This window comes from Falco rusticolus, chromosome Z, assembly GCF_015220075.1.
Source record: "Falco rusticolus isolate bFalRus1 chromosome Z, bFalRus1.pri, whole genome shotgun sequence".
NCBI lineage: Eukaryota > Metazoa > Chordata > Aves > Falconiformes > Falconidae > Falco > Falco rusticolus.
The window spans coordinates 63904251-63919470 of NC_051210.1; the positions used below are offsets into that span (position 1 = coordinate 63904251).

General features: G+C 42.4%; 1 protein-coding gene across 2 annotated transcripts in view; it reads left to right on the forward strand.

The window, feature by feature from the left end:
- The window catches only part of PDE4D (phosphodiesterase 4D), a 353147-nt gene that overhangs the window by 300630 nt on the left and 37297 nt on the right, over nt 1–15220 (forward strand). For both annotated transcript variants that reach the window (XM_037373545.1, XM_037373546.1), the window contains exon 6: nt 3386–3498. In XM_037373545.1, coding sequence (XP_037229442.1) covers nt 3386–3498 — 113 coding nt within the window. The remainder of the gene's footprint in view (nt 1–3385; nt 3499–15220) is intronic.

Sequence of the window (15220 nt, forward strand, 5' to 3'; positions counted from 1 at the left end):
GTGAGAATATAAGTACAGCTATCTCTGGTGGAGTGTTAGGTGTGCTAAGAATTAAGTCTTTTATAAAAACAAGCAGCAGAACACTCTTTTTAAAAAAAACAGGTGTGCAGCGATAAATGATTATGGCAGACCTTTTTCTTTCTGCTAGCCTTTCATTTGTTTTTTTCCATGTACTGTACCGAAAGCTACATGTGGTGGAATTGTTTGTGGTAATCTGTGAACTGTAAAGAGAACATTTGCTGTCACTTCCTTTTTTTTTAAAGCATATATGAAATAATGTGCAAACTCTTAAAGCAACTGGTGTTTAAATTGTGTTTCTCTCCCTTTTATTAATATTAAAAAACGTTTGAAATTTCAAAACCCTCTCATTTACAGAAGTTAATCTAGTTTAGGACTTCATCAGGCAGGGGTGGGGGCTGGCGGGGAGAGGAAGGGTGATCATATGCCTATTCCAAAAAAAATGGTAAGTAGATCAGTCCTGGTTAGGCATAATTACAGAGTGCTACCTTAGAGGTAAGAAAGAGGTCAGAAAAATTGTTGTGAGGCTGTCAAAGCTGCATGGCTGATAATTATTTTTTTATTCTTAGCTTAGTGGTGACAGGGTGTTATACTTGAAAAGCTGTTAACCTCGACAACATTTTCCACCACATTGTATAACAACAAAAGTGTGGCCCAAATTTAGAGTTTCAGTACTGTTTAGAAAAAAGCTTTCCTATGGTTGTTCTGCCCTTCAGAACTGCAGGAACAAAGCGGCCCGTGCTTGTTTGATGGGTACTTTGTCACCAGTTAGAAACCCTTTTATTTCCATTTAAGCTATCAGGGCTGGACTGACGGCTCTGCAGTCTGAGAACTGGCAGGAGGTGCTGAGTCCAGCAAGTCTTTAGCTGAGCGGTGGCCATCAGAAGTTTACTCAGTCTCAGTGGTCAGTCAAGTCCCCACCGCAGCCACAGACTCTTGAAGTGCAGACGTCAGAAACAACAGATCGTAAGAAATATCCTAAGGGTGATGGGACTTCTATGTGAGTGATGAATTCTGCTTTCTAATGTGCTTTGAGATATATGGCAAGGTGGATAGTAGATAAGGATTCCTGGATGTAAGGTACTGTTGGTAATGTGTGTTATTGCTACATTGATAACAAGTTTTAAGATATGTAACAAACTGAGTGTTTTATTACATTTACCTAAATATGGTATTTGTCAAGTTTATTTTGTTGTTTTCATACTTCTCGGAAAATCTTAGCCTTTTACTCTCCTGAGTATTAGAAGTGATGATGCTTACTTGTGGGAAAAAAAACCCAAACCAACAAAAAACCCTCAACCCTCTTAAGTTTCCCAATATCTGATTTTCAAGAACTTCTGGAGGGTAGGCTGTAGGCTAGCAACAAAGTATCTTCATTATGCTTTTTATCCTCAATTACATAATTGTATAAGGTCATCAGATAATTATGCATACTTTAACCACATCTCCACTTCATCAAAAGCTTTTAATGCAGTCTACTTACAAACATATTATAAACAAAGTTATGTCTGTTTCCAGTACTGATCTTGATGAAATCTATACTATAAAGTCAGTAAACCAGTCATGTTCAAGAATTAGTCAGCTGTGATGTCTGTGTGTTGCAGAACGTCCCAGATTCTCTTTTGATAGCTAAACAAGCTAGAAAAGCCTTGATTTTTTTTGCCAGGGGAATTCTTTTGAATCTGATAGAATTTGTAGGAGGTATGACAAGTCTGAAAGACCATGTTTACAATTCAATGTGGATTATTTTTCTTTTGAGTATCAGCATTGTGTTTGCTCAAGTGGCAGGTTACTCACAATACAGGCAGGCACTGCAAAATTTTCTTTAAATAGTTCTGCTACTTAATCTCAGTCCAAACCTTTTCTTCTCACATTGCCTTTTTCCTGAGGCAAATGGACATTATTCATAACGGTGGAGTGGTTTTGCAATAACCACAAGTATGTGAGGTTTAACAGCTATGAAAGAATCTGAAGTTTTTGAGCACATATTCTGAAATGTAAAGATATGAAACTAATACCCTAGATGCTGAACAGTAATGCACAGAGCTATTTGGCAGTGGTCCGTGTTGGGGTGTTTCATTTAAAAATGTGTTTTAGTTAATTTGTTTGCTTGATTTTTTTGCTTGTCTGACATTTTGAAAGTACAGATAATGTGATGTGAAACAAGTTAAGGGAGATGTTTTAGATGGCAATAACAAGCCCACTGAACAAACGTTTCTGTGCCTTGGGGTTACATTTGCATGTAGGTGATCCAGGATCACCCGTGCCAGGAGTTTCAAAACTTGTGTTTCAGATACACAGCTTGCAAGACAGCATGCTTGGGCTGAAACTCTTCTCAGCGCTGAGTTTAGTGTAGTGAAGTATTCGCCCCTTCAGATCTACGTCAGGGGGAAAAAAAAAAAAAAGGAAAGAAAAAAGAAAAAAAAGCGCTAGGCTTTGTAGGTGAGGCTGGCACCCTAGATGTGGAATTATTTTTCTGAAATTGTTTGCATACCAGCAGATCTGCTGTCGGAGAGTTGCTGATAGGAGGGAGTGCCTGCCTCTCTGTAAGGGAAACTCCTGCCTGGCTCCAATGCGGCACAGAGCGATTGTGGTTAAACCGCGAATATCTGCGTCGCTGTCGGGCCCGTTGCACATACGGCGTTGCCGGGTCCATTTCCAAAACTTTCAGCGGCTCCTTCTTCGCTGACATCCACGTGACGCTCCGTGCACGCGCGCGCTTTCCCGCGAGTGCGAGCGCTGCCGCCGCTACCGAGCGCTCCGCTGGCCGCCGGTGCTCCAAGCATCGTTACCCCAAGCACCTGACGCCCGCCCGTACACCTTCCCCACGCTGTATAAGCACTAGCCCGTTGACTCTCATGGTGCCCCCCGGGCTCGGTAAGAAAGCACAGGGGCGGCGGCTCAGGCCGGCCCGGCGGGTCCCGCCCGGGACCTGCGAGGCCGCCGGGGCCGCCCCCCGCCCCCAGCCGTGTCGCCGCCGGGGCTGCGAAACGCAATAGTGCGGTGGCCGCCGCGGCGGAGTCCTCCGCGCCCGCGCCCGCACCGGCAGCGCGCCCGCGTAGCTCCGCGCTGCCCGCCAGGGGGCGCCCCGGCGCCGCCGCGCCCCCTACCCTGTGGCGGGCGGGTAGGGGAGGCGAGGCGAGCCCGGCGGCGAGCGCGGCCGGCAGGAAGTTTCTGTCGGCGCCGGCGGTGGCCGACCCGGTGATTCCCGGGAAGAGCGCGGCCCCGCGGCTCGGCCGGGCTGGCAATATGAGGGAGCGGCACTCGTGTGTGGGCACCGGGCGGCGGCGGATGGGCCCGCTGGAGCTCGCCGTTAGCCCTGTGAAACGCCTGCGAACTGAGTACGCCTTTCCGTGTCTCTTCGCAGAGGAGGCCTACCAAAAACTGGCCAGCGAGACCCTCGAGGAGCTGGACTGGTGCTTGGACCAGCTGGAGACCCTGCAGACCAGGCACTCCGTCAGCGAGATGGCCTCCAACAAGGTAGGAGCCCGCGGCCGCGACCCCGTGCCGCGGGACGGGTGCGGGGGTCGCGTCAGCCGGGGCGGGGGGCGGCGGGGCCGCAGACGGTGCCCGCAGCGGGTCGCGGTTGCGGCGCCGCCGGCCGCGCACGCCGGTGTCGGCGGGAGCGGGTCCGCGGCGTGGGAGAGCCCCGGGCTGGGCAGCCGCGGTCCCCGGGACGCCGGGCGGGCCGGTGCTGCCGGCTGCGCGCAGTGCCCTTCCATACCAGGGCAAGCTGTGAAAGGGATGCTGGTGACGGAAGGCGGTAGCGTTTCCCGGTGTGTCTCAGTTTCAAAGCCAAAAAGATAAGCCCTTCAGTTGCTCTTTCTTTTCATAGCATCCCATGGGGTTGAACTAGGGATCTTTCCTAGAAAATGGTGTGGAAAGTAGCGTCAGGAGGTGATGAAGTTAATTGTTGGTCCCAGGGGAGCTGCATGCTAAATTTATTTGTAAACAGTAGTGCTGACCACTCTCATGTGTTACAAGACCACGCTCAGAACCGAGGTGCAGTCACAATAGTCACGACAGACCCAGAGGTGTGTTTCTGAGGCGGAGCGCACTCTTCCTGCCCTTCCTGGAAGCTGAGGATGCGTGCTAGCTAGGGAATTATGTGCCAGTATCTGTTGTGATCTGGGTGTGTATTTTTGTTTCACAGCTTGAAATAGCTGCCACATGCTCCATTCATAAGTTCACTTTCTTCAATGATTTTGGCTTACAAGCAATATGTAGTTATGTTGCTACAGTTAATTTTTAAAGCCCAATTAATAAGCCTGCTGTCTTGCTTCAGAATTTATTTTTGTATTTGTCGTCAACTGAGTGTGGAGCTACATGTTCAATGAGAGAGAAGAAGAAAGGTTTAAGTACTCTGGGTTTGCCTCTCGTGTCTGCGAAAGCAGCTGATAACCATTTTAGTTGCAATTAGTTGTTTTCTGAAGTCACAAAATACTAAGCATATTTTATTTGGCTTACACCTTCTTAAAATTCTGCTGTCTTGCTCTGACTGCCTTTGTCAGATATCTGCTGTTTCTTATTCACTGTTTTTAAGTCCATGTTCGACTCAGCCTGCATGTAAAAGTGTGAGGTATTTGTACTCTTTTGTAGTTTAGTCCCATAATATAATATCCCATTTACTGTTCTTGTCTTTAGAGACTCTTAGCAGCAATTACATCTCTGTTCTAAGAGTTATCTGCCTGGCATTTCCCTATTCTCCGAACTGTGTTACCAGTTTTTATTGCCAGTTGAAAGATGTCATTATTATGGGCATACTGCCTATGTACCGGCAAATTACAAAAAGAGTTTCAGGGTCTGTTTAGCACTATTTGAATCCTTGTTTTCGAAGGGAGTAATCAGGCTGATATGCAGGGCCTGATCTCTCATTGCTAACAAGTTTGAACACCTGTCTGTTCCCTCACTTGTGATGTCTGCATAGCCACTCTTTCACAAGATCCTGGACTTTCTTCAAGTATTTACTTATTACCTCCCTGTAACAGGTAAGATATGCAGTGTGTTGTATGAACAATAAGGACAAGCTGTTTCTAGAATAATTGTGAATTGATTTGTCTTAAGTTTTGCCAAGTATATTCAGGTTTTTACCTGAAAAGCATCTGTTCTTAAAATAAAACATCACAGCTGCTTTGCATCTTTAAGTAAACACAAAGGTGCTATATCTGATACTATGTTTTGTTTGTATTTGTTTGAACTAGTTAATTGTTTGCCATAGGTGACAGGATAAAAATTCTTCATGCGTGTTTATTCAAATGAAAAGGAATATGTGATTCAGAAAAAGTTTTTGATCTTGTTGTTTCCAGCATAAGATCATACAGACACGAGATGGATGTGGGGTACACAGTAAGCCTAGTTGGCATAGTTAATCTGAAGGTCAGTAATAATGTTGCCAAGCTTTACATCAAAACCAGGATTTCTATATTGCAGTAATTTCTACTCAGTCCTCAGTCTGTTTGATATATCAAATATAGATGTACATGTCTAAAGCACTTTATTGCTACTTACTGTTTCATGTTGCAATATTTAGGAAAAAACTGGTATTACTATATTGGAAAGGAATAGCTGCTCTTTGGTTCTGCAGGTCATATTCAATTCCTGAGGTAATCTTTCCCCCACGATTTTGGAAAGTCTACCCCCCTGTATAGAAATCTGTGACATATTTCAGTGTTTGGGGTTTTTAATTTTGTTTTGAATAAATTAAAATAAAAGGTAAATTGGTGCCATTATCCATAATGTGAACAATCTTGAATATACATCAGCAAGCCCATATAATAATATGAGAAAATTTAATGCAGAAGGATTTTAATTTTACGTGTGTAACAGGTTGTTCTAAAGAATGATTTTATTTCTGATCAGTAAAACGTATCCAGCATATATTATACAGCACTTCCTACTGGAATACAGCTGCAAACTGTGGCATCTCAATGAAACACATAGGTAAATGATACTGGTTTAGTTTGTAGAGAAACTGAAGCAGAGAAACTTTGCTCAAGGCTGAGGACGTAGACTTTAGTACAGCAATGAATGTTCAAGAGTACCCAGTTCTGTAACCCAAAAATGAGTCGTATAAAATCAGATGAGAAGACCAAGAAAAAGAACATTGTTGGTACAGAACATGGTTTCTCACCATGTTTCCCTCTTTCCCTTTCCCTGGGTTTCCTTAAGAACAACCCCACAAGACTGGTTGATTGTGGGGTTGTTTTGCCAGATTCTCAGCTTCCCATATTTATCCTCAGTGTCGTGTCATCCCCCCCCCCCCCCCTTTTTTTTATATGTAACATCATGTTTGTCAGTGTTTCCTTACTTATGTGAACATGTGTGAGGCATAAGGAGTAGCATACGAATGTAGCCGTGCACCAGGCAAAAGCTTTTACCCATCATGCAAAGGCTGTTATAGAAGAGGGAAAAATACCCAGGGAGGGAACTATTGTGCATCCTGAATGCCTGAAATAGGCCAGGGAGTCAGTCTCATCTCCAGTCCCTCTCTGGGCAGTGAGTTGGCAGTCTGAACCATTGATTGCATCTGTGTGGAATCCCCTTCTTGTCAGTAATGCCTGCATAGATCTTCTGTTAGCTTATCCTGCTCCAAGGGTATGTATTTTATTTAGGTGTCTCTTTTGCTCAATTAGCAGCAGTTTATGGCATGCCAGCTTGCAGCTTTGGATGACCACAAGTGGGGCAATGCAGATAGACGAAAAGATCCTCATTCTCCCTGCTTAAAATTGCTGGGAGCAGTAGGCATAGTGTGCTCTGCAGCCTGTGGATGAGCCCCAGCATTTTGTGGCAGGAAGTGTAACCCCAGAAACTTTGAAAATGTGCTCTAGGTCGGCTCTGTAGGAAGCCAGCCATGATGCTTGGCTGCTGAAGTTACGCCAGGATGACTGTAATATCCAGATGATTTCCCATTTCACAGCCATTCCTGTGATAAGCAACATTTCCAAGTGCCTGGAGGCATTGCACATGAAGTAACTGATGGATAGATCTGTGATGCACCCATGGGCATAGTTCGTAAATAAGTCTGATTTCAAAAGGACATAGTATTTAAAAGTATTGTCAGTTGCTATGTTTTCATGAATATTACAGTACTTGGTGTTTTCTTAAACACCAGCTTCTGAAATTGGGTACTAACAAGAGAATCCCAGCATCTTTTTAAAAGCATAGGAAGTTTGTCATCCTCATACTCCTCTAGAAACCCTGTAATGTCTTGAAAGGCTCTGAAACTAGAAAAATTTCTAAACTTGGAAAATCAGCTGAAATGTCTTTCACTCTTGCAGACGTATTTGTGATTTTCTATACGATGTGCTGTTAATATTGGCTAACATCAGTGGACTGTGGCTGTATTGTGTTTTTCTGCATGATGCTTACTCAAACAGAAATAAATTCATTTCAGGAAATACTTTACCAGTTTGGGTCACTAGAGATAGGATCCCAAGGCATAATTAGATGCCTCTATTTAACGGTTTTGATTTCCAGAGATGCTAACCCATAGAAGGTTCTGCTAAAGTGAGCTGTGAGTAGCATCTGTTGAAAAAGATAGTTTTTAGGTGGCTACTAGCTTGCTGGTTGTGGTTTTTAACTTTAGACACAGGTACGCTTTGATACACTTGTGTAAGCAAATGATCTTTCTAGAACTTGCAGGCTGCAGAGTGACATTTAAAAAAAAAATTAAAAAAATATCTCCTTTTAATGAATAACCTGCTTTTTTTTTGCCAAGACTTTAAATTCTGTGGGAGAAGAACCATCTCTTTCCCATGTGCAGTTTGTCAGCACCTAGCTTAAGTCCCTGATTTGGAATCTGAGAATTATTCTGTGACAGACAATCAATAAATGAAGAATGGTAATAATAAAGATACAAGAACCACTTTCTGTTAGACAGTATTAATTGCAAGTTAGTCAAATGTGGAGGAATACTTACAGTGAAACTGATAACACAGAAATGTATTTTTTGTAATTTGTAATGATGATTTTTGCAAACTTGTCTAGTGTGTTGCTTTTGTGTGTCTGGCTGTCTGGTTTTAGATGTGGAAGAAGTTTCAGGTTGCTTTTTAGTTTTAAGTCTACTGCACATGACAGTGGTTTTGCAGGATTTGGTGATAGCTGGTAATGAACAAGAGTTTGGAAAAGGTTATTCATGGGTATTTCTTTCCTGCTACAAACTTAAGTGAATTCCTTTTCTCCAGGAAGCTTTTTTAGGTGTCAAAGCTAAGAAGATTTAGGTTTTATTTAGTTTAACCATGTTAACTATGAAACTATTTTTTAAGTATAAATTATAGTTGTCCAACTTGTATACCAGTATGTGCAAATCTTTTTACAGATTAAAGCAGATCTATTTACAGATGGATGCTAGTGCTGGTTACTATTAAAAAAAAACCCAAACCTTTCTGAGATTTTGATTGCTTTGAAGATACCCAAAGCATCAATGTTATCAATCAACTAAATTCCAAAGACTATGATAATGTAACACTCCGAGCAAATGTTAATGGAATTTTGGTTTATGTTTATGGCCCTGGACTTGTCACCCATTACATGTACTCAAACAATAATCTTAATGGTATTTTATTGTAAAAAAATTACCTACCTGTAAAAATCTAACGTAAACTAAAATTACACTTGATGGAAACAAAGACAATTTGAAATCTGTTCAGTTTCTTTTTTTTTTTTTTCTAACATTCCCTCCTGACATTACGTTAAAGTCCCTCCACTGCCAATTTGAGCTGGTTTATAATCACATTTTCCTGCTGCTAAAAAGTATTTTTCCTTTCCTCCTTTACAGTGCTAAAAAGTCCACACAGGCAATGGGAGGCTGACTAACGAAATATCTGGGGAAAGAGTGAGGCTAAACTTGGTTCAAATAATGGACCGTGTGTAAATTCCCTAACACACTTAAGCACAAGTTGTGTTACCTTCATTGTGTTTTCCCAGGAGGAGGGGAGAGCCCTGCTGCCTGCATTCTTGCATGACCCTTGCTGGGGCAAGAGGAGGGGGCCAGAAGGCACCTCCAGCCTCTTGGCAGCTCTTCACAGGCACTCAGTGGATAGAGAAACAGCATCGTGTTCCCGCAGGCTAGCAGTAGCTCTCTGGATTTCCCTGACCAGAATATATGGAGCTAACAACAGGCTGTGACTTCTGATTCAGTCCATTCATCTGTTTTTATCCTTGTCTTATTTTGTGGAAAAGCTTAAGTGCTGTGGTGGTTGGTAATTTTGCAGGAGCCTAGGTAGGCTGATTATGGAACTAATAAACATGGCTTATGCCACTAGTTCAGTTTTTTAACAGGCTAGTTTTTAGCATTGTCTTTTTTGAGTTCTTGCTGCCAACTCTGGGGACAGGTTTGTCACATGGATAGGAGCTTGTCTACAGAAATTACATGTGTAAGAGCATAATTTTTTGCAATACTTTTTCCAAATCTAGAAGCTCAGCCAGAATAAAATTATACCCTCTTCTGTCATAGCCACCGATTAGTGACCTGTTTCCAATTAGGGGGCAGGATAATGTTGTCATATCCATTTAAGATTATTTAAACATCAGTCATTCTCTTGGGTTTCAGCTATTGCACATGAAAAATATGTGCTGGAAATGTAATAGTAGAAAAGAAATCTGTTGTCATGACTAAATTGTTGCAGAGCAGGCAGCATCTCTGTTTTGCTTCTCAGATTTAAAAAACTTGGATATCCAGGGGAAAAACTTGATGGGGTTTCTTTTGTGACAGTACTCTTCTATGGTGTCTGGCAATGCCATCACACTTGGCTGGCTGACATGGTAGTTTAATTGGTTCTTACATTCCCAGATCTTTCTAGGAAAATCAGGGGATTTGGTTAGCTCTTCGGAGTGCTGCTTCTGATGAAGATTGCAATTAAGGGGCAGCTATAAGCAAGAAAAGGCTTGTTGAGTGCAGCATCAGGAGAGTTTTTATTCATTACGGATTTAAGTTTCTACAGTGACAAAGAAGTACTGATTAAGTGGTGAGCCTGGTTAAATTAATGCATATTGTGCATATTCCCCAGTTCTGTCATACTTCATAACAAGAGAAAAGGAAAAGAGCAGTGAGGAGGTCAGGAAGGACTGCCTGCCCAGGCACGCTCCTCCCTTTCCATGCACTGAAGCCAGCCCAAAAGGACTTTAAGACCTCTGGGCTGGAGTGCAGTTCCCTGTGTACAACCTTACTTGTTTCCATTGAGACTGCTCATGCTTCTGGAGATCAGCAGACTTGCCCTCGGGTAACTGCAGTGATGAGTGAGGGGTGTGTGTGTGTGTATATACATATGTATGTACAAAACAAGGCGATAACACTTTGCTGTCTGTATTGTGCAACAATGTGCTGCAGCAAGATAATGGGTGAAACTTGCTCTCATGCAGGTGGCTTGCACCAATGCTGCCTTATCGTTTATGAACACTTCCATCTTCTCAGAAACAACACTACTCAGGATGGAGCAGTGGTACCAGTTCGGCAGTGACTGAATCTCTTCTTTTCAAATGCATGCTGCTTCCATAGGGGCTGTTGGGTTGCTGCCAAAGGAGAAAAAATCATGAAATGCCCTGTTCTCCAGTGAGGATATTAACTGGGGGCTTTGGTGGTGTGATAGACCTGTAAGTCTGTTGCTGAGAAAGAAGCAAATGTGGTGGGTGAAGGTCAATGTGTCTGAGTTCTGAGCTGCCCCTTCTCCATGTGTGGGTACACGATGTCAAGCGTTTGCCTTCCTGGGCCATGACGAGCAGGCATTTGTGAACCGCAAGTATCTCAGTTGGGTGGTGGGGTGAGCTCCTTCACAAGGGGGCTCTTCTCAAACAAGCACAGCGCACAGGGTGTGCCATTCTGCGCCAGCAGAAAGGAACCTCAACTTGACCCATAAAGTCAATACAAAGAATACTGGCATTTTAAGGCTCCAAAACAAGTTAGGAACCCCTAATCTCACAGATTCAGTCTGTACTTTCAATATTAGAAAAAAAACCTGATCGATTTCTGCACATGTCATTTGCTGCTGCTTAAGAAGTCCTGGATGTGAGCTGTGTAAGAGGAATGATGCCTCTCTGCGTGTTCCTATGATTTAACACTTTTCAGCTTTTTAGCTGCTTCTAGGATTGCATAGCTTTCCAGCCATTAATAACTTGATAATTTTTTCCATAAATATAAGCAAATGGTCTACATAACAGCACACAAACAGCCCTTTTTGTAGCCTCTTCATTTATAGGAAATGCCACAGTATAAAAGATTCTTTCCTTTTATTGTAACGGCACAGAATAATATAGACAAAATGTTATGGAGTAAATAGCCAAGACTTGATGTGGGAAAATAACTTTGCTGTCAACCGTCATAACAGAAGATTTGAAAACTATGAGAATTTTTCCAGCAGTTGAATTATGTAAAGTTAAAATGCAAACATTAAGTGCCACAGAAAGGCACATTACAAAAAATACTGGTGGTGGGGTTTGTCTTTTTTTTTTTTTTTTTTTTTTCCTCTGAAGGTTTTACTTGGAAAAGGCTTCATGAACATGAGTACTTCCTAACTTCTTGCTTAATAATAAAGGTGGAATTTGTGGCTACTGGAAGTATCTAAATACTTGTGGCTCCTTGTGCCAGTATTTAGAGCCAAGAACTCCTGCATTTTATTCATAGTAGTGTGCTGCTGTGATCAAGGTTAGACTGTAAGATATGAAGCATTTCAAAGAGCAGCAACCTCTTATTTTATTCTTTTTAGTAATTTTTTTGTTTCCAGTAAGAGGCAGCTTCTGCTGCTGTGTAAAGTTTTGGTACAATGGATGTGGTGTTTGCTGAAATGTCAGTTCAGACTCGGCCTCCTAAAGAAACTGCACGGAGGAACTGTTCTTGTCTCAGTTACGTTAGTAGGGGTTTTGGTATCATTTGCCAAAATTTTCCATATTTAGGAGACTTAACATAGAATTAAGTGTATTATGGATGGATACACCCTGTTCTGATTTTATTTTTTAAATAGAGCATACCTCAATAGAAATTGATCCCAGTTCTAGCTAACTTGCAGCTGGTCCCCCCGGTAGCTGCAAAACTGAATGCAGGCGAGCTGAGGCGTGGTGAAAAGTGATGCTGCTCATCCTGCCTGGGACTGTGTGAGCAGGGCAGTGGCCAGAACCTGGCTGTTGAGCTGGGGCTCACCTCTGAGCAGCTCAGCTGCAGCTTCCCCGTGGCTGCACGGCTAGGTGCCTGGTGGCAGAGCTGTGCTGCAATGGGCACTGCTGCATCTGGACCTCTAGCCAAGGGCAATGCTGCTGTACTAGGGTGAGTCCCGCCTGTCATCCACTCTGCTTGCCTCTCTGGGTGCTGAAATGGAACTGCACAGGCAATAGTACCACCTGTTGTAAATCACAGGCAGTGGAGTAACACTGAATCAAGCTGATGTGCAGGGCCTGTTTATGAGATTATTTACAAATGAAATTTAAACAGCTTGTTACTTCTGTTAATTGAGTTGTAGCCCACTAATAGATGATCAGCTAATGAAATTGTCTTGCTGAAGGATTTTACTCAGTCAGCTCAATGTTTAACTAAACCCTCTGCTCATCATTGCTAGGGGAAAGGCTGCTGGTTTATGAATTTTTGCTATTGATTTTATTTGGGGAGGGAAAGCAAGAAGACAAAGGAAAGTTAAACTGGAAGCATACCTTCTGGTTGAATTTGATTTATTTTGATCTTTTTATTATAGTTAAGAAATATCAGTTGCAATTAATGCACATATGTAGTTTTCTATAGTAATATTTCATCTTTCCTGGTCAAGGATAGCTTCTAATTTGTACAAAAAGTGTGGAAGTAGTTCATAGATTTATTTAAAACAGCCCAGAATATAAACCACAATAAATAACTGAGTTAGTGTTGTCATTTAAGCCCAGCCAGCAACTAAATACCATGTAGTCCCTTGCCTCCCCTCCCTGTGTGATGGAGAGAATCAGGAGAAAAGTTAAAACCCATGGGCTGAGATAAGAACAGCTTCATAACTGAGATAAAAGTAAAAATAATAACAACAATAATAATTGTAATTATTGGAAGAGGAGAGGGAGGGAGAGGAATAAAACCCAATGAAAAACGTAAAAAACAAGTGATGCACAATACAGTTGCTCACCACCCCCTGACCGATACCCAGCCAGTCCCCCAGCAGCGACCAGCCTCTCCTGGCCAGCTCCCCTCAGCTTTATATACTGAGCATGACATGATGTGGTATGAAATGTCCCTTTGGCTAGTTTGGGTCAGCTGTCCTGGCTCTGCTCCCTCCCAGCTTCTTGTGCACCTGCTCACTGGTGGGGCATGGGAAACTGAAAAGTCCTCAGCGAAGTCCTTGCTGAGCTGTGCTTACCCTGACTACAGCATCAGTGTGTTATCAGCATCATTCTCTGTCATGGTTTAACCCCAGCTGGTAATGAAGCCCCACCAAGCCGCTCGATTACTCCCTCTCACCCTGAGGGGTGGGAAGGAGAGTTGGAGAGGAATGTAAAACTCCAGGGTTGAGGTAAGAACAATCTAATAATTGTAACAGATTAAAAATGAAAGAACAGTAATAGCAATGATGACAGTAACAGTTATAATGAAAAGGGGGAAGGAAAGAATAAAATCCAGAGGGGAAGGAAGAAAGGAACACATCATGCACGGTGTAGCTGTATCCCAGCTGGAACCAGGATAGTTAGCTTTTTACCTGTGAGACAACACAAACCCTTAAAATTCCTTTTTTATCTACTTGCACTGCAAGTTATGTTTAAAAATTTCCTGCGCTGTGCTACAATGATATACCATGACATTCACGTCACTCAATTTACAGATCAGAAGTATTTCTGTTTCGCAGGCTGGGGAACTGAGGTGGAGCAGTTAAGATGCGTTTGGGGCCTTCCAAGTCTGGAAGCATACTTCAGAGCATCTTGCTGCTGCTTTCAGGTGTTCAGCTATGCAGCCCAGTCAGTGTCTGCATGGCACAGCTCAGTAGCAGGGCTCCCTGTGCTTCCTAATGCGTATGTTCACGTGTGAGTTATGCTTGTCAGCTAGGAATATCGTTAGCAGGTTTCTTGAGCGTCAGAATTCAGTCCACTTTCATCAACACTAGATGTTGGCAAAATGTTAATGAGGCAGCAATTATTGTAATGTGCGCTAGTTCACGCTGATTTTCAATCTCCTCCATCATTCTCCCTCACTAATAAAATGTGTGTTAACGGTGGCTTTTGCTTGCCTGTGTTCATAAGCATCATATACTAACCAGTGGGATTTTCTTTTTGCCTGAAGTCTGTCTTTTTGAAGAAATTTACAAGCATATTTTTCAAAGTTATATAAAGCAATCTAAGGCAGTGTTCATTTTATTCTGGAATAAACAGCTGGACCTTACAGGAAATCTGTATGGTTAACTGCAATCTTGTAACTATTCCGCTATATCACTCATGTTCACCACATACAAAAAGCCAGGAGCATTGTCTGATGGATGTAATAGTATGTGGGTTTTAATTGAATTATTTTATAGGATTGAAAGGACCTGTTCAAGCAGGCATTAATGTATTTAAACAAGGCTATCTGATATTATTGTGGCCAAGGCGGACTTCACCACCTTAATGCAGTAATTTTACCCAGAATTACAACCTCACCCTGCTGGCTGAGATACTGTTTTCATATACTTGGGTTTTGCAATTCAGAATGAACAGCTACAACAGAGTTGTCTTTTCTAATGGCCAAGAGCAAAATGACTAACAATACTGGTGTTTTAATTGCCATAAATCAAATTTTAAGGGGCGGACCACCAAGTTGATAGGTAAAATTTTATTATGAAATAACCTTCTCTTGTGGTATACTGATAGCAGTCCATAGATTCAGTATGGCAGCACTGCACCAGTTGGTACTGAAAAAGTTATTTTAACTGCAGGGACTAGAAATGAAGGTGCCAGATATTTTTTCTTACTCTTTCTCAAGGTATCTGTATATGTTATGCAATAGAAAAGGTAAATTGACAGGTACCTTGTCCTGAAGGTTTCTTATATATAGGAACAACAATTTTCGTAGTACATCAGCCACTCATAGGAGCTTCAAAGGGTGGTCTAAAGAAAGAGTAATTTTGCAAAGTAAGGATATGATTCATGTGTACTCACTGACACAAGAAAGCAGTTGTTAGTTTTCAGAGCGAAGAACTGAACGAAGGAAGGATAAACACCAAGGCTCTGCTTTTTACCAGTGTTTCTGCAAACTTCATCCCTTGTGGCACTGGAA